This window comes from Girardinichthys multiradiatus, chromosome 23 (genome assembly GCF_021462225.1).
Source record: "Girardinichthys multiradiatus isolate DD_20200921_A chromosome 23, DD_fGirMul_XY1, whole genome shotgun sequence".
NCBI classification, from domain to species: Eukaryota; Metazoa; Chordata; class Actinopteri; order Cyprinodontiformes; family Goodeidae; genus Girardinichthys; species Girardinichthys multiradiatus.
In genome coordinates this window covers 28,377,367-28,396,414 of record NC_061815.1, presented here as the reverse complement: position 1 = coordinate 28,396,414, position 19,048 = coordinate 28,377,367, and the positions used below count along the sequence as shown (strand labels likewise).

The window sequence follows — 19,048 nt, the reverse complement described above, 5'->3', positions numbered from 1 at the left end:
ATAGAAAGGCAAATAAACACTCATTACAACCAAGGTGTGCAAAATATCATTTCTGAACGCACAATGTGCTGAAACTTGCAGGACATTGGCTGCTGGAGCAGAAGACCATAGCGCCAGACACCATTCCTACCAGATCACACAGTCTCACCAAGTTTGGTCAGCAAAAATGTTGATTGATCTGATAAGACTAAATTCAAGCATTTGGTGGGCAGGGTAAGAATTTGGCATAAACAACAGCTGGTGGTGGTGTAGTGGTATGGGGGAAATTTTCATGTGACATTGGGCATCCTAGTACCAGATTTTAAAAACGACAACCTACCTACCTGATTATTGTTGCTAAGCATATCTGTAGCTTTAAGACCACAGTGTACTTGCTATGCTTACTTCCAGCAAGATAAATGAACATATCTGTCATAGAGTGGGGGTGTCTTGCAGGACCAATGTGCAGAGAAGAGCATGGGAACCGCATGGTGAGTAGAATAGTTTTTAATAACAGAAATGGGTACATGTACAATGAGTTACAGGCATGGAGCAGGTAAGCAAACAGTGACATGGAGCAGGTAATCAACAGTAGGATTCAGTGGCGAGCAATGAAAACCAGAGTTTAAATACAGAGGCAGGGTGAAGAAATGACCAATGAACTAGAAGAGCTAGTCAGATGAAAGGTAGAGCAGCTGGTGACAGGGGGAATGCAGAGCAACTGAAGAAGGGAGGCATATAAACACAGAATAGCAGAAACACTGAAACATTGGAAGGAATCTAACAACTCTTAATGTACATGAATATAAGAAAATAGTGAGCAATAGGATGAACTAAAATAGCTACAACTAGAGATCAAAACAACAGTGATGAAACAGATCCATAAAGAAACTCAAACTCAAATACCTACCACAGGTAAATCATGACAATATCTATAACCTCAAATCTTATCGAACTGGTTTCTTAAAAAGGAAAAATGCACTTTTTACTTTTTCCCAGTCGCCAGATCTTAATCTAATAGACTGCCTTTAGCATGTGGTGAAACTGTGGATTTGCACCACGGAAGAGCAGTGGACAAATCTGCAGCAACTATGTGATGCTATCATGTCAATATGGATTCAAATCTTTGAGGAATATTTCTGACACCTTGTTAAATTGACACAATGAAGAATTGGGAAGTCAAAAAGGGGGTCCAGCAAGTGGACCTAATAATGTGTAAGCCTAGTAATGACTTGTCTTCTTTCTGTGCAAAAATGTGCATTGATTCTTGGTATTTTGCATAACAGAAATGCAGATCAACCGTTTGTAATTGTAAATGTGCAGAAACGTGTCTTCAATGCACTTTCACTGAGAGATCATTTATATTGGCTCTATTTGCAAATGTTAATTCTTTCAATACTTGTTTATGCAAGACAGTGGTTCTTCTTGGTTTTGCTTATCTTGCTTTTTTTTTTTTCTTTGAATGTATGTATGTGTGGTTTAGGAAGTACTGATGTGGAAATGTTAATATTGTATGTTTAAAATATGGAGACACGCCTTCCTTGTGTGGGAAAAGAGCAATTTATTGTTAGTGTAGCTCTCGCTCTCCTCCACACCTAAATAACGACAACAAAAGGCTCATCTTTATGGGGTACACACGATAGCTGGAGATTTTAATCAGGCACATTTAAAGACTGTTCTTCCCAATTTCACAGTTTGTGAAATGTGCCACCAGAGAAGGAAACATATTAGGTCATGTTTGCTGCAACATTCCAAATGCTTATAGAGCAGTTCCACAACCTCATGTGGGACAATCTCACCATCTGTGTCTGTACCTCATTCCAGTTTACAGACCTCTCAGAAGAAAAGTCAAACCCAGCATAAAAAACCAATAACACCTAGCCTGAAGATGCTCTCATTCAGCTACAAAAAGGATTCAGAAACACTGAGTGGAACCTGTTTGAGAGTCAAGACCTGAAAGAGGACACACAAGCTGTACTCAGACCAGAGAATCCAGCTCCTAATCAAAGACCAGAACAAAGGCTACAGAACAGGTGACAGAGCTCAGTACAGTATTTCCAGATATAACCTGAAAAAGGGTATCAAAGAGGCCAAAGATTCATACAAAAAGAAAAAAAGAAGACCATCTCTCCCACAGCAATCCACACCAGACCTGAAAGGTAATGAACAACATCACTAATTTCAGAAGCAATAATAGCAACACCCCCACTGGGAAGGCTGTTGGCTCTCTGGCAGAGGAATTAAATAGCTTCTTTGCATGTTTTGAAACCTGCAGAACATCTTTACCTTGTCTAGACTATTGCAAGACCTCACTGGCCTTCAGATAACACCACGTGAGGCATGAACGTAGGCTGGAGAACCTGAGGAAGGCAACTGGTGTACCTGGTAAAATATTGGTGTCATGTGCAGATGAGTTAGCAGAATTTTTCACCAAGATCTTGAATCTGTCCTTCACCCAAGCCAACGTACCTGCCTGCCTCAAAACTTCCACCATAATCCCTGCCCCAGTCTAAATAAGTACAGGCCCATCACCCTCGTGTCCTTCTATCGTGCCACCATTGAGAGTATTATTATATAATGCATCTCAGTGTGATATACAGGGAGCAGAACAGCAGATCAAATGGCCCTGCAGAGGATTATAACTAAAGCGCAAAAGATCACCAGTTCCCCTTTGCGCTCCCTGGAAGAGATAGCCAATTCCAGATGCATCAGAACAGCGAAAAACATCCTGAAATACTCCTCCCACCCAGCTCATCATCTGTTTAAACTGATGCCTTCTAGCAAGTGTTACAGGTCAATGAAAGCCCATACCACCAAGATGAAAAATTGTTTTTATCCATGGACCATCAGAACTGTCAACTGTGCCATGTGAAATCATGCTAACTAAGCTCAAATATCATGTGCAGTACTATCTCCTATTGTGAACCTTTTATGACCAGTGCAATATTTGTCTGCTACTAACATCCATTTCCTCTACTGCTAAGATTCCCAATTCTCATATTTTTATGTCTTATTATTTGTTTTTTTCCTCTTACTTATTTTACTTTGTTTATGTGTAATGGGAGATGCATCTGTGATTTCATTATACGTCATAAATTGACAATACAGCTATTTAAGAGCAAGTCCCAAAATTTAACTCTTACAATTTGGGCAAAACAGATTTAGGTTTTAGGATTACAAACATAGTAACAATCAGTGAGATTAAAGTAAGTCCCACAAATGTAAGCTATATGGATGTCCACTGTAGTCCTAAATCTCCAATATGAAAGCATAATCTTCCATTCTTAAATAAAATGTCTTCTTTTACCTAATCCACCCGTTTTGTGCATCTTTATTTTATTGTGATATAGTGTTATGTGGTTGGCCCTTGTAAGGGCTGGGCAGACAAAAGACAAAAGTACCATTTTTATATACATTGTGCGGGGAAAAGAACTGAAAAAAACAAAACAAAGTATCTTTAATTTCCTTGTACCTTACAACAGCTTGAAGCTATGCAATAAGTTTTCAGTTAAACTCAAAATAAGAAGCATTATGATGTGTCTGGTATTTGGTGTGTAGTCAAACAGAAGTAGGCTATTTTTCAGCTTGTATCTCCAACCTTGGCCCCTGATGTCTAACTAGTTTTCAATTGTATTTGCATTAATGTTAACACTGGTGAAGATAACAGTGTCATTGTTGAGTTTGGGGAGAATGGGTTATGTTTAGAAGAACACGGTTGATGCTCCAGAAACAACCTCTGGCTTCTTTGAAACAGTGTTTTCCAGTCTGCAATATTTATTCAAATAAAACTGTATTTTGTGAAGAATTAATAAGGAAGCTTTACTGCCTGAAATCTGGGCCTCACTGATAGAGGCTCATCCACTAAACATGTGAAGATGCTTTCCTTGGTTCTGCAATGAGAAATCAGAGCATATTTACTGAAAGAAAACACGAGAAAAGGATGTCCTAGATTTAAGTTCTTTTCAGTTTTTGTTTAGTTGTTTTGGCCTATATTAGATTTTATTTCAACATTTCCATTTGTTTCTGAACTGGGATAAAGCAATATTAACCAGAGTTTTAACAATATCTTTTTTTCTTCATATAAATGAGTTATCCTAAGTTATACTGCAAAGATACCTTATCCATTTCAGTTATTAAAACATGTCATAACTCAATTGTAATGTTAAGTTTTCTTTTTGCATAGTAATTTAAAGAACACTAATAATACATAATGCCAAAAAAACATGTTGAAGTGTTTTATTAATTATCAGTGAGGATGCTGGTGGAGAACTCGTCTATTCTCCTTATTCTATTCTCTTGTCTATTCTCCAACCCCTCACTTTTTTGACAGCAGGGTTATGGACAAATTTCTTCTTCTCTTTTTTTTACCCAGTCTGTTTTTCCCTTCATTTGGCATTCTTGCAATTCAACATGTCTCTGAATCTTAGTCTGATAGATCTGAAACTGGCTAAAGTAACAAGCAATATTCTTACTATTATTACTACTTTAAATACAACAATTAAATAGAAATTCTTGCAGAGCCTGTTAGAATAAATATCTTTTATTAACACAGTCAAAAATGCACGCTCAGAATGGCAGAGACAAACAGATCAAAGATTGAAACCACAACAGAAACTAAAAGATTGAGTTGGATGTAAACACATTTACACACATCACCCATTTTGACTTTCTCAGCCACATCTACAAAGCAGATAAATAATATAAACTCTAGAGCTTTTTTTCTGAAGGTACAATATAGTAAAAGGGTGGTTAGTTTCCAGTCTGTTAAGCCTCAAGCTACTGTCTTTTGTACTTATGATTCAAAAGTCAGATTGCTCTTCATCTCCAGAGACCATTTAAGAGGTTTGGTAAGTCATGTGTATTCCCATATCATAAAGTTACAGATAAACTGAACCCAGTCAAGCATCAAAATGGATAACCACACACTGATCAACTAAGCAAAACAATAGTTTTAAAAAATATACTTTAAAACCCAGAGAGTCACATTTATTGGCACCCTGTTAAAATTTTGAAAAATAAAAAAACACAATTTCTTTTTAATTATTGTAACCTAATCTCACACTAAAAATTTTGAAAAATACAGCCTTTAATTTGATGAATGTTTTCATCACAGCCATGATCTTCTATTAACAATCTTAACCCCTTTAAAATAGAATATAACTGAAGCATTTTTGTTTACAAGTGACTTTTTTGTTCATCTAAATTTCTAGGAACTTCTCATCATTAATTCACACCCTGCTCTCTCCCTCAATATGACATAACAGAGGGCAATTTCTTTTAGCCACTGGCCCTGAAGCTGTATAACAAGCCATATTTACCGTGCCTTCATGCAGAGTGAGCAGGATGATGAGGGAGGTAAAATAATCTCCACAGCTCACTGTTATAGAAATGCACCAAAGAGATGCTTGACTCCATAAAAACCTTTAGACCATATCTATGTGTCTATACGGCCATCACAAACATTAAAGTGTTGAGATTGGTCAACTCTAATGGGGCTTTAACTGCAACTGTATGCTTTGACTAAGATATATCTTTCAAGCAAATTCAAGAGGAGTTTAGTCTAAAAACCTTTGATTAATATGTGGAAATCAGCTCATACCTACTGTTAAATATGGTAGGGGACATATAATGCTGTGGGCTTGTTTCTCTTTAAATGGCCACAGAAACTTTGCTAAAGCATATGGCATAATAAAAGATTAATTTATTTCAAGGCTTTTTACAAATAATTATAATTGACCATGGATGCCAATAAATGTGAAGGCCCTGAACACATTTTACTGTTTTTCATCCATCATTGTTCTTAGACTCTTAGTTATTTCTATCTGCAGAAATAATACCGAACAAAGTAGAACCTTGATACTTTAAAATCCCATCTGGTATCAATATGTCGTTTTAGGTCCAATATGTTTTATAAGACTATTTTCCCATCGTGTATCTTTTTTTGCCCCAAATTTGATTAAGACAGTCTTTATGAACACTTTCACCAAACTGAATGTATGTATACATGTTTTTGTACAGCTATGATGTTTTAGGTTTTGAGCATAGTTTTTAGGCATTCTGAGGTGAAATTGTGGCATTCTCACAATTACACAGGTTAATAATGAAAACGGAACCATGTTGGTTCCATTGGTTAAATTAAAGACTTGCTTTAATAGGAAGTTGCTATATGATCCATTGCATTAGACTACAATTGCACAATTTGACAGGCTTTCAGAAAAATGTTTGTACATCCAGTGCTATGACTTCTGATATAACATACAGATTTTTTTTATTATTAGTAAACACTGTCAAATATTTGAGTTCTACATTTTGACATAACCTGTTAAAAGGGCTAGAATTAATTCAAAATGCAAAGCATAAATAATCTGATAATCCAAATTAAAACAATACAACATTCACAGTAATCTAATTTTGGTAGCTTCCTTTGTTTCCAGTGTCTTTAGTCTCCTTCCTATCCTGTGATAGTGTGCAACCTGATTTAAAAACGGCAACAAAAAAAAAACATAATTGTAACTGAAGGAGAAAACATAGACATTCATTGCAATGTATTTAGAATGTTATATATCTGGTGACAAAAATATGATAGTAAACATATCTAATTAATCCTGCTAAACATTAGTCAACACTGAAATTATTTTTATATAATTAGAAAGGACTTATAGTTCCCTTATTTAGCATTTATAAATAGATGAGTTGGTATATAGACTTTCACTGAAATAACGCTTCTAGATAAAGTAAAGCAACAGTACATAGGAAGGAAATAGTAAAGTGGACATCAGTATATATCAATATAATACAGTAAATACACAGTAAATAAAGCTGGTTTTAAGGGTGAAGGGAAAACCATTCAAGGAAGAAATAATATTTCCGTTATGTCTCTCGACCAGAAAAGGTGGCTTGTCCTCTTCAGGTTGGAAGGGAGTTCCTGTCTCAAGTGGAGGAGTTCAAGTACCTTGGGGTCTTGTTCATGAGTGAGGGGAGAATGGAGTGGGAGATCGATAGATGGATCGGTGCGGCTGCCGCAGTAATGGGGACGCTGTGCCGGTCTGAAAAACAAAGTTCTTGATTTACCGGTCGGTCTACGTTCCTACCCTCACCTATGGCCATGGACTTTGGATCATGACCGAAAGAACGAGATCCCGGATACAAGCGGCTGAAATGAGCTTCCTCTGTAGAGTGGCCGGGCACTCCCTTAGAGATAGGGTGAGGAGCTCGGCCATCCGGGAGGGGCTCGGAGTAGAGCCGCTGCTCCTCCACATCGAGAGGAGCCAGTTGAGGTGGCTCGGGCATCTATACAACATATTCTCCAGATAGCAGTTGTGATTTAGTTTAGTGATTTAAATAAATAAATAAACATTAGTCATCTAAAATTATATAAAATAAACTTTAAACTAAAATCTTACAACAAAGTTTTGATTAGAATGTAATCTTTACAGCATCACCTCTTTGTTTTGGGGCAAAATGCCTACAGAAGTGTGAATCAATCCAGCCAATAAACAATTTTTAGGAAAACGCACCACAAGATTGTAATGTCCAGTGTAGATCAGCTTGGTTGTTAGGGAGGAATCTTTTTGTCAATTTGACTTGTTTCTAAACCACATCTTAGATACAGTTTTAATTTGGTCTATCAGTGCCCATCTCCATTGACCACTGGGCAAGAGGTGGAGTACACCCTGGTCACCTGTTCAAAAAAATAATTCAATTCAATTAAATTCAATTAAAAATACTTTAATAATCCCAAAGGGAAATTAAATGTTATTGTAGCTCATATTATGCAGATTTCTTCAAAGAGCCATTGTAGATGCTGATGGCTGTGGGCAGGAAGGAGCTCATGTAGCGGTCTGTCTTACAGCAGATCTGAAGAAGCCTCTGACTGAAGACACTCTGTTGTTGTAGGACAGTCTGATGAAGAGGATGCTCAGGGTTCTCCATAATGTTCCTCATTTTATGAAGAATACTTCTTTGCACAATGATCTCCAGAAGTTCCAGAGGAGTCCCCAGAACAGAGGCAGCCTTTTTTATCAGCTTGTTGAGCTTTTTTAAGCCCCTGCCTCTGATGCTGCTTCCCCAGCAGATGATGGCAGAAGAGATCACACTCTCCACAACAGACTTATAGAAGATATGCAGCATCTTGCTGCAAACACAGGTCTTATGCTTCCTCAAGAAGTACAGTCTGTTCTGTCTGTTCTTGTAGATGGCTTCACAGTTGCATCTCCACTCCAGTCTGTTGTCCAAGTGACCATTGAGATATTCTCCACCACCTTTACTTTTTCTCCAATGATGGAAATAGTGTTTGACCTATTCCTGCTTCTCCTATGGTCATCTCCTTTGTTTTATTCACATTCAAGATGAGAAGATTGTTTCTACACTATGCCAAAAAGCAGTTCACGAGGTCCATGTACTCAGCTTCTTGTCCATCTCTGATCCACCCCACGACTGCAGAATCATCTCTGTAGATGACAGGAGTTTGTCTTGTACTGGAAGTCTAAGGTGTAGAGGGAAAAGGAATGGTGAGAGTATATCCCTGACCACACATCTCTGACATTGTTTAGCTGGAGTTTGCTCTCCAGCTTCTTCTTGTACAACTCCTTGCTGTCTCTTACCTTGACTTTAAGTTGCTTCTGTTTACTCCATAATTGCCTGTCTCTCTCACTGAAGGCTCTTTTTGTCTTGTTAAGCAGGTCCTTCAGGGCACTGGGGATCCATAGTTTGTTATTGGGGAAGCATTGCAACATTCTGGTGGGGATGTTGGTATCCACACAGAAGTTTATATAGTCGGTTACACACAGTCATGGCATTAATGTCCTTTCCATGTGGCTGGCACAGTGCATCCCAGTCTAGCCTCAAAGCAACCTCCCAGGGCAACTTCAGCTTCCTGTGACCACCTTCTCACAGTTTTCTTTATTACAGGTTGCCTCTGAACAAGGTGTTTATATTTACAGCAGTCAAAAGCAAGATTGTGATCTGATTTACCTTAAGGGAGGTCCGGCTTTGGAGATATATGTGTCCTTGACATTAGCATAAAACAAAAAATGCAACGTTTTGTTTTCTCTGGTACAGCAGCTGACAAACTGTTAAGAGTGAGCCGTGATTAAACTCACAAAATATTGCCACAGTCGCATTGGGGTGTTGTGTCTGTAGCTTAGCCAGCACTCATACCCATATCCATATTTGTATTAATGATATTTAAAGGTACATGTAAAACCTAAAGACATTGCTAAAAGAGGACCACTATTTTTCTTTGTTGATAACAGAACCACAAATTCAGATGTGACATCATCATGTCTGTACGTTTCTTCGCCACCTTGGAGAGTCCATTAACATTTTTTGCTGTCATCTAAGGAGTCCATCACTTTCAGTCACTGTTATGGCTTACGACACACTGAAAATTAATTGTCGAAAAGGTTACTGATTTCTAATTTGGCAAATAATATTTTTTAAACCTTTTATTAAAATTATATCTTATGGTCCCTTCTGATTTGCATTGTGAACCTACCATTTGAACACATACAAAGTGTTGTTCTTAATTAGTTTAAAACTAATTTGACCAGATTTCAAATTCCTCAAAATAAACCCTGGTTCTTGAACAAACATATTCACACTGAACTCTGATATCACTGCCCCATTTTATCGGTTATTGTTTATTTTTTTGTTCCCTTTTACATCATTTTATAGGTTTTCTCATTCTTTTTTTTACTTAGAGGTTTAGTTAAATGTTGTTAGCCTAGTTAATGAGTTTGTTAATTGAAGCCTTTTGGCTGGAATGATCCATTCTTTATCTTTGAGAGAGGCAGTAGGAATGCCAGTTTATCTGATTAGCAGGAAAAGTTGTCAGTTACGTTCTATTTTCAGTCTTATAAAATAAAGGTACAGCCATTTCTTTCTATAAGTTGTTGATGTAAAAACCAAGAATGCATAAATGTTAAAAAATAAACCACATTTCCTTGTATCAACATTGCTCTTAAATGGAAGATTTATATTATTTGCAAACAATTAAATCTTACGTCTCTCTCTTAGACACATACCTTTTAATCACTGGACTGTAATTCATTTATGTCTTCTTATTTGTTCATGTGTTTACATTTTAACACTTGCTTTGTATGACATTATTTATTTACAAGTTTTTGAAGAAAATATAATTTTTCTAATGCAACACTACAAACCCACCTCTAAACAAATGGCTTCCAAGAACGTTGGTTAGGGAATACACTCTTCACTGACTGTTATTTCCTTTCCAAATCTCTTTCTCTTTAGTGTCTGATTATTTACACCACTTTCTTCTCTCTGTCTTTCAGCAGCCAGTTATGTGAAGTCCTTAGAAACAGCCTCTATGAAGTTAGGCGCTGACATGAGGATGGTGAAAGTGCAAATGATGGAGAAGAGAGAGAAGGCCACCAGGCACAGCCGGTCTACTACAGCAGCTGCAAACTTCCACTCACTGCAGATGGCCTCAGCTTCGTCCTGGTCTCGGAACCTCTGGGCAATGTACGACACCTCCTCCAAGATGCGCAGGATCTCTGGTGGGGGGATGCTAATTCCCATTCCAAGACCTCCAACACCACCACCAACTCCTCCAGGTGGCTCAGCCTCATCACCTGTGGATCCAAACGTGCGTCCGCCCAGTGTAACGCCCAAGTCACTGGAAGGTGGGCAGAGTGGGCTCTCCATGGGATGGTAATTGCCAAAGTAGAGACTCATGGAACCATTGGAAGTGCCTGTCGGGCAAGGTGGGCATGATGCCTGTGACAGAGGCACTGTAAGGCTTGGGATTGTACCCATCTCGATGGAGCTGGTGCTGGAGTGATGGTGGGAGCAGTGACGGTACTTGTATTGGGGCTTCTTGCGCTCATCACCAGGTTGTTTCATACGGAGGAACCAAGCACACCAGTTCAACAGAACCACCCGAACCTGAGGAGAGACAGACTGCATCAGCGTCTTTCATGATATTGATATTTTGGTGACTGACTTAGCTGATTAGGATTGTTCCACTTACCCATTTGGGCATCTTGCCCCCATGAGGGTCATGATGGTGAAACTGCAGGACTATGACAGTCACCACCACAGACATCCCCACAATCATCATTGTGCTGGCAAAGTACTGAGCTGTTGGATAGAAAAACATCAACAATGCTATTAATTTTTGCTGTGACTGTATAGAGAAGTGTTTCCCAATCCTGGTCCTTGTGACATACCATTCAGGAAGTTTCAGATACTTTATTTTTCAACACGAGTTAAATTAAATAGCTAGTTTTGAAAGGGCCTTTGCAGATCTTGATATCTGACCGATAAAGAGATTTATTCCACTGAATTACATCTAATAAACCTAAAGGGCCTTCATCTTGCCTCTAATTTTAGGGATTTTGGGATATTGCTTTATAACCTAAATGTTTTAAACTCACTTTTATCTTTGACCTGGTCTCTGTGTTCCTTGGTCTTCATGTGGTTGTTTGGTCTGTAATGTTCTCTAACAAACCCCTGAGGACTTCACAAAACAACTGGAGGACCATTAAAGCCAAGTCATTGCACAGGGTTTGATTAAGAAGTAAATGAGACTGAATGCACATGCACACCACGCTTTTCAGATTTACTTTTGTAAAGAAAAAAATGGAAATCATTAAGTTTTATTCCACTTCACAATGTTCTCTACTTTGTGTTGTCTTATCACATACAACCTTAATAAAATTTAGTGTGACAAAACTTGAAAGATTTTTTTTTTTTATGAATATGTTTGGAAGATACTATGCAGTGAAATATAGTCTGAGGTACCTGCTACAGAAAAGATTCAACTATGATTTCACAAGAAAAAAAATCTACATTAAGGGAATTTAAGTGCACTAAATGTGCACTGAGCTGTAGTGCCAAGAGAATTCTATGTATAACTGAGCACTTACAAAATAAGCTATAATAATATTAAATACAACTGCTCAACATTAAAAAAGTTAACAAATCATAGTTAAATAATTTAAAGTATGTTTTTTGCCCCTAGAAAGGAATGAATAGGACACTGTTCTAAGCCTATAGACTCACATTCTCATACATGTTACCTGGCAAATCCCAGGATATTTGGCGCTGAGGTGACTCACCTCAAACAAAGCCCAGATCCATGAGTGTAATTTTACACTATATATAAAAGATAGACATAACCCTTGCCACATCATTACCTAATTGCATTTGTCAGCCTAAATGTAAGCATTTTGCTGTTGCCAGTTTTTGTATTTTCAGAGCCAGAACAGAAGTATAGCAATAGTTTTTAACCAGAACCCAAGGACACTGTGTAATTGGGCAGCAGTCCTGAATTATAAGCAGACTTCCCCATAATAATGATTAAATTTTGCTTTCAATTTAGGTTTCAGTCCAACATTTACTTTAGTAAACTAAATAAATGTCATAAAAGGTCATGCTGCCCCCATTGGTGACAACAATAAATATTTTATGAATGAGATGCATAACGGGTGAAAATGCAAAATAGTCTGTCAAACATTTAATTGTAATCGTCTAAAGTAATTTAAATGTTATTAGCCAATGTTTAGTTTCCTAAATGTACCGATTTCATTTTTATACCTTATAGTCTAATTTTTAGTGTTTCAAAGAAGCAAGACTTTCTTGTAATATTTAAAAGTTTTAATAAATATGTATTGATGAATATTTCTTCAGATTCTCTTATGGTCCTCCAAATAAAATAAAGTTTCTTATTACTTTGGCTTCTTTTAATTCGGTACCTCTCCAGTACTGGATGATTTTTAAGAGGATTGTTAATGTTTTGTTTTTTAAACCACATACAGTAACTCTGACCTATTCAGTTCAGTTCAATTCAGTTTATTTATTTAGCAACAATTTACAACAAATGTTGTCTCAAGGGCCATTACAAAAAAGTTATTTCAATCCAATTATGCAAACTAAAGACATAAAGCCTTGCTGTGTCAACAGAAAGGGCAAACCTGGCAGAAAAAATTGCTTAGTTGAATCTTTTGGCACTGTGTTTCTAGTAGGCTGTTGATAAGAAACCATTTGTTTCTATATCTATAGTTATTCTATAAACATTATCAGTCTGACAGAAGGAAAATAGGATTTTGGGATCTAAAAGGGGACTCCGAAAGATATATTAACTGGAAACCTGACATTTAGCAGATGATCAACTGAAGGACAATTCTTTTCCAACATCCTGAGTCACCTACATGACTTTCAAGAACTGTTTATCTGCTTTAGATATTTGTTTTATTAGTAAAATGTCTTATTTTGTTCTTTGCTAGCCTACTTTTATATTTAGGCAAAATATCAAGGACTAGAATGAAAATGAGTGAAAAGAGGCCAAGTTTATGTTAAAGTTCTGGCTGCGTTGAAACAAAGTATAATGAAAAGATTTTAAGGTTTTAAAATGTTGGACAGAACTGTATTTAGGTTTAGCAAGAAATACCAAAGTACAAAAACGATGCCGTTTTTCCTTAAATTTCGCTTCTTTTCATTCTGCTTTTTCAAACACTTACAAATGCGATGCGCACAAACAGACGAAACCCACCGATAAGAGGCACAGAGTCAGATGTAGCAGGCATAATCTCTGCTACCAGAAGCATGAAGACAGTTAGCGAAAGCAGCACAGTGATGCCTAAATGACAAAGACAGAGAGACACAGGGAAAGCACAGCAGGTGAATATGTAATCAGGGTCACCTGTGTGTGAAAGTCTTCCTGTAATTACATATTAATGTCATCAATTTTCATGACAACAGTCATTTGCCAGTATGCGGCTGCTTTATTGTGCCCAATGTTATTCCAAAAACACTTGACACACTAACATAATGCTTATAGCTCACAGAGGACATATGTTGCCATGACATTACTATTACTTATTATTATTATTATTATCAGTACTAGTAGCAGTAGTAGAAGTAGTACTAATAGTAATAGTATTAACTTTTGGCGTTTTGTTGAACATATGTTGATAATGCTTATACTTGCCTATGTCATGACTCAGTCACTCCAGTCATCAAGGGATTGTCGGCTGGCAATGCCTATGCCACAATCCAAACTCTTTTCATGTGTTGTTCCATACTGGTGGAATGACCTACTGAGCGCCACCAGAACAGGTGGTGCTGCACCCTGTCTATCTTCAATAAACTCTTGAAGACACAACTCTTTAGAGAGCATCTCCTACCTTAGCACCTACTCTATACATCCCTAACTTCTCTACTGAACCTCTTTCTGCACTTCCCCTTATGCCTGCACTCTTTTTTTACATTGTCACCTCTGTGACTTCTGACAGAACTGGACTAGAGGTCTTCCTTCTAAGTAGCTTATTGTTGGCTCTGATATTAACTAGTTATATCCTCATTTGTAAGTCGTTTTGGATGAAAGCATCTGCCAAATGCATAAACATTATCTGACATATACACTGAATCAACCATATCTGAAATATGGTCCACTTGTGTTTCCAGTGATGTCCTCTCACCCAGAGAGATCTTTTCTCCAGAGTCAGCTGGTAATAGGAAAACCAGCAAGGCCAAGCCAGAGATCAGCACACAGGGAATGAGCAGATTTAGGCCATAATAAAGAGTTCTGCGCCGCATGGTGACTGTGAAGGTCACATCAGGATAGGGCTCCTTACAGCACTCGTAATACAGCTCATTACGCTTGGCTGGCACACCTGTGGGAGACACACACACACGCACACACACACGCAAACCCACACATAAAAAGTGTATTTTAATGATAACTTTTAAAATGTGTTAGCAATAAAACTAGAAACAAGGAATAAAGGTCTAGCAAAAAAGGCAGAAATGCATTGTCACTCCTGCTGAAGCCTAAGAGGAAAGAAGCATTGGGTGCAATGTAATGTACTAGTTTAGACTGCTGCAAAAATCTACCATACATATTCACAGCTACATACTAACCCAACATACATGTTCTGAGACTATGTGAGAGAGCACAAGTGCCCGGATAAAAATATAAAACAGACAGAGAATATGCAATTTAGTAGTTCTCTTTTTGGGACTTGAACCAATAATCTGAAGTTTTCAATGGAAACAACTAGCTTGACATCCAGCATTTTCTACCATGAATTAATACTTACATTTGTCAAAGTCAGTCAGTCAGTCATTTTCTACCGCTTCTTCCATAGTGGGTCACAGGGAAGCTGGTGCCTATCTCCAGTAGTCTATGGGTGGGAAGAGGGGTACACCCTGGACAGATCGCCAGTCTATCGCAGGGCAACATTTATCTACATCTCGGTGTTATTCTTGATACAGGTATAGGCCCTTAGTACTCAGAGAGAATGTTGTATGTAAAATGGTAAATGGCCTGAACTTGTATAGCGCTTTATCAAGTCCCCAGAGACCCCAAACGCTTCACACTACATTCAGTCATCCACCCATTCATACACACATTCACACACTGACAATGGTGAGCTACATTGTAGCCACAACTGCCCTAGGGCACACTGAAAAACAGTAGTCCACTGTAATGACCTAAAGCTCAATGTCAGGGCCCAAGTGGGTAACATTTAGTGAAGCACAGAGATATCAGCTGATGAAAAGAATCTGGCAATTGTTTTGCTAGGTGATCCATCAGTTTGAAACAAAAAATTCTACGTTTCATCAGTAAAAGCAACCCAACCTTTGTGATAACTGGTTGTGACGACACCGACACTCTTCAGCGTGGAAGACTCAAAATTAATTGTTCCATTATCAGTGATGTGTTTTAAAATGAAGCTAGAGGAAGCACAAAAACTATTTTCTATGGAGGCATGTCAGGTGACGGCCCAGGACACGCTGAAGGGACTATGTCTCTCAGCTGGCCTGGGAGCGCCTTGGGGTCCCCCCGGAGGAACTGGAGGAGGTGTCTGGGGAGATTGACGTCCGGGTGTCTCTGCTGAGTCTGCTGACCCCCTGACCCGGTCCCGAAATAAGCGGAAGACAACGAGTACGAGTACGAATAATTTTTGTCTTTGTTTTGAAACAATGATGAACTCTTGTTTTATTGTGGAGCTTTCTCCTTTCAAATAATATTAATTAATTTGTGATATGTTGGACTTCAGTATTTTGGATTGTTAAAAACTTTGTAAGCTTTGTAAGCTATAATCTGTCATGTAAAGGAGATATGGTGTAGTTGTGTTTACTTTGCAAAAACACCTCTGTCCAATTTTACTGTATCAGTAGATATCCTACTTTTTTAGTAAATCCTTGTGTTATATGCAAACATTTAATTTTGAAGATATTTAAATATCCAGTTTTTCTATGAATAACAAAAAGTATGTTCATTTCAAAATAAATTTAGAATCAGCTAAAACATTATAAAAGTTCATAAAATCACACAGCGAATATCTTTGCTCGGTCCATCGCCACTCATGTTCTGAGAATTGCACCATTGGGTATAAACATTTAACTTGACACTTCAGTGTAAGAATAGAGAATAGTCTGCACATGTGGATATGTGAATAAACTGATGAGAGCAAGAAGTGATAGGTCTATGTAATTTATGGTCAATATGAGAAACACCTCACTGAGTTCACTGAGCTGAATCTTATTTTCTTGACCCTGAAAACCTTCCACTGGAGCAGGTCTGTCAGATATTTAAGCTTTACTTTGTCCTTTTTTCAACTTTGTATTAAAAAGTTATGGACAGAAAAAAGAAGTATTTGAACTATTTCATTTTTGATGGAATAACTCTCTCACCTGCAGCTCAAACTCTTGCATTGGCTGTGCAGAGCTCACATATGGTGTTGCTACATGCCTTCCAGAATGTCAGAAATTCCCATTGCATACCATCTGGCCCTGTCTGACACCAATTTCCATCTAATTGTTAACAGGGGGTCTTGACACAAGGACCTTCTTCTAAATTGTCCAGGGCGAAAAAACAGCATAAATCCTGCCATATTCATCCATTAAAAAACAAATAGTACCAAACTCCCTGCACAACACAGAAAATGTGTTATTTTATGTTTTTGAATAAATTTACATTTCAAAAGCCCATCTTAAACAAAGACAAAAAAATAAACGTCCAAAAATCCAATCCTTTTTAATTCCTCATTTGGACTGCACAATCTCTAATGATCTCCGCCCTCTACTCCCCTCTCCACATATGGACAATATGGTGCTTGTTTCCCTCCTCACAGCAGGTCCTGGTAGAAGTCTGTTGTGCGGCCTGAGCCGTGAGGCTGCAATTAAGTACTTTATAATTTCACACTTCAGACAAAGGATGTACCAACGGTATCGTCCTATCAACCTTATAGCCTCATTCTGTCGCCAATTTGTTTTATAATGGAAGTGGTGGGTTCAGGATGATGTGTGGTATCAGTTTTCCATCACTCATATCCTTAGTGTTTACTATTTATATGTTATATTTAAAAGAAATTGCCTGCATTGGATTTCATAGGGCTAAACTCTTATGCACATTCTGCTTTTTAGATTTTTATATCCAAAACATTTTGAAAACCTTACATGCAACAAAAACTTGTATTAGTAGCTGAATTATTGGCTAAAAGTCTTGAAGCCAAAATATTGGCAAAAATATTTTTAAAGATTCAGTAAGAAAGGCGAAAGGATCCTATTCTAACTAAATGAAGACAATCAACTGATCAACTGCAGGTCTATGAACCTTAGCATCTGCTCTTAAGAATAACGTCTTGTCTGATTTTTGTCTTTGGTGGTCAGAGGGCCCACTGGTGCCGATTGTATGGCAGCTTCACTTCTGTCAGTCTGCCCAGGGTAGCTGTGGCTACATTGTAGCTTACCATTGTCAGTGTGTGAACATGTGTATGAATGGGTGGGTGACTAATTGTAGTTTAAACCGCTTTGGGGTCTCTGGGGACTTAATAAAGCGCTATACAAGTGCAGGGCATTTACCAGTTATCGTTTTGACTCTAAAAATGAGGCTTTCAACGTTTCTACCCATGTTTCAAAGCAGGACAGTTTGAATCTGAATAACACTGTGAAGTTTTTGTTTAGAAGAGTAAAAGATTTAAGGAGGACCAAAATTTTGTTTTCCTGTCTGGTTGCAAACTAGATACAGATATATTTAAAGCTGCTCACAAGGCTTGGGTGAAAAAATCAGCTGCAGTGATGCACAGTACAGAGATGCCGTCTTACCCACAAGGTCCCACTCTCCATTGGGTATGTAAGTGGATGTGTCCACATCAAGCATCTGGAGGTCTAGAAGCCAACCGTTGTGGGTCCATGAACCGAACTTTAAGTCACACTTCTGTACATCAAAGGGGAACCAACGCACATCGATGTAACAGGTGCTCTTCAGGATGCCTGGTGGGATGTACTGGCAGTGGCCTGAAGCATTCACCAGGACATTGGTGTGAAATGTGGCATCAAAGCGCTCATCCGCACTGCAAAGAGGACAGCAGGGAACTTCATAAAGGACCAGTTAGTGAATGCTCATGGTGAAATTAAATAAATTTATCCCTGCAAAAACAAGGCATCGTAATTATCTTGTGAAGGATTTGTGCATTGATGTTTTTTGCTATAGGACAGATATTAGAGATATTTTTATTTATATTAGAGTTATTTTTTGTTAAAAGTATTATTATTAAATATTATAAAAATTTTAATATTCAGTAACTGAAACTCAGCTGTAACCAAATAGTTAAAACCAGAAAACTCCATGAATTGCAAAGCTGCTTAAACATTTGATGTTTATAACTGATTTGATATCACTTGCATTATTACCAAACATGAGGAAAAATGAATACCTTATTAACACAACTTTAATTGTAAACAGTTGCGGTTATGCAGTCACATTGGGAAAAAGCCTTCAAATAATCTCTGCTTCAGTTCCGGTACTCTGGTTGAACTCTAATTAAGCTTTAATGAGTTGTTGCTTTGCTGTTGGTGAGAGTTTGAACCCTGAAGTATCAAAGAAACATTCTGAACTCTAATAGAGTTAACAGCTGAAGTTACAATAGAAACTGCTTTAACACAAAAGATAGTCAAATAGCTCCTTCATTGCTGCTTAAAAGATTTTGTCTATCTACTGCTTTGAGGACAGTTTACAGACAGCATATCTCTGCATAAAAGTAGCTGGATAAAATTGTGCAATGCAAAACGTTTTAATTTGCCAATGCAAAGTGCA

At 37.7% G+C, this 19,048-nt stretch overlaps 1 protein-coding gene across 2 annotated transcripts in view; it reads right to left on the bottom strand.

Moving 5' to 3' along the window:
* Positions 1-8,091: 8,091 nt before the first annotated feature.
* Positions 8,092-19,048, bottom strand: part of LOC124860792 (neuronal acetylcholine receptor subunit alpha-7-like) — a 40,800-nt gene continuing 29,843 nt past the window's right edge. Inside the window, exons 5-10 of one of the 2 annotated variants that reach the window (XR_007036440.1) lie at positions 18,058-18,305; positions 14,424-14,618; positions 13,496-13,582; positions 10,973-11,082; positions 8,583-10,887; positions 8,092-8,464 (exon numbers count right to left, since the gene is read on the bottom strand). Coding sequence is in view for 1 of the 2 variants with exons in the window: in XM_047354365.1 (XP_047210321.1) it covers positions 10,282-10,887; positions 10,973-11,082; positions 13,496-13,582; positions 14,424-14,618; positions 18,058-18,305 (1,246 nt within the window). In the remaining variant the exon portion in view is untranslated. Of the gene's footprint in view, positions 10,888-10,972; positions 11,083-13,495; positions 13,583-14,423; positions 14,619-18,057; positions 18,306-19,048 lie in introns of both variants that reach the window. The other variant, XM_047354365.1, reaches the window with a different exon arrangement.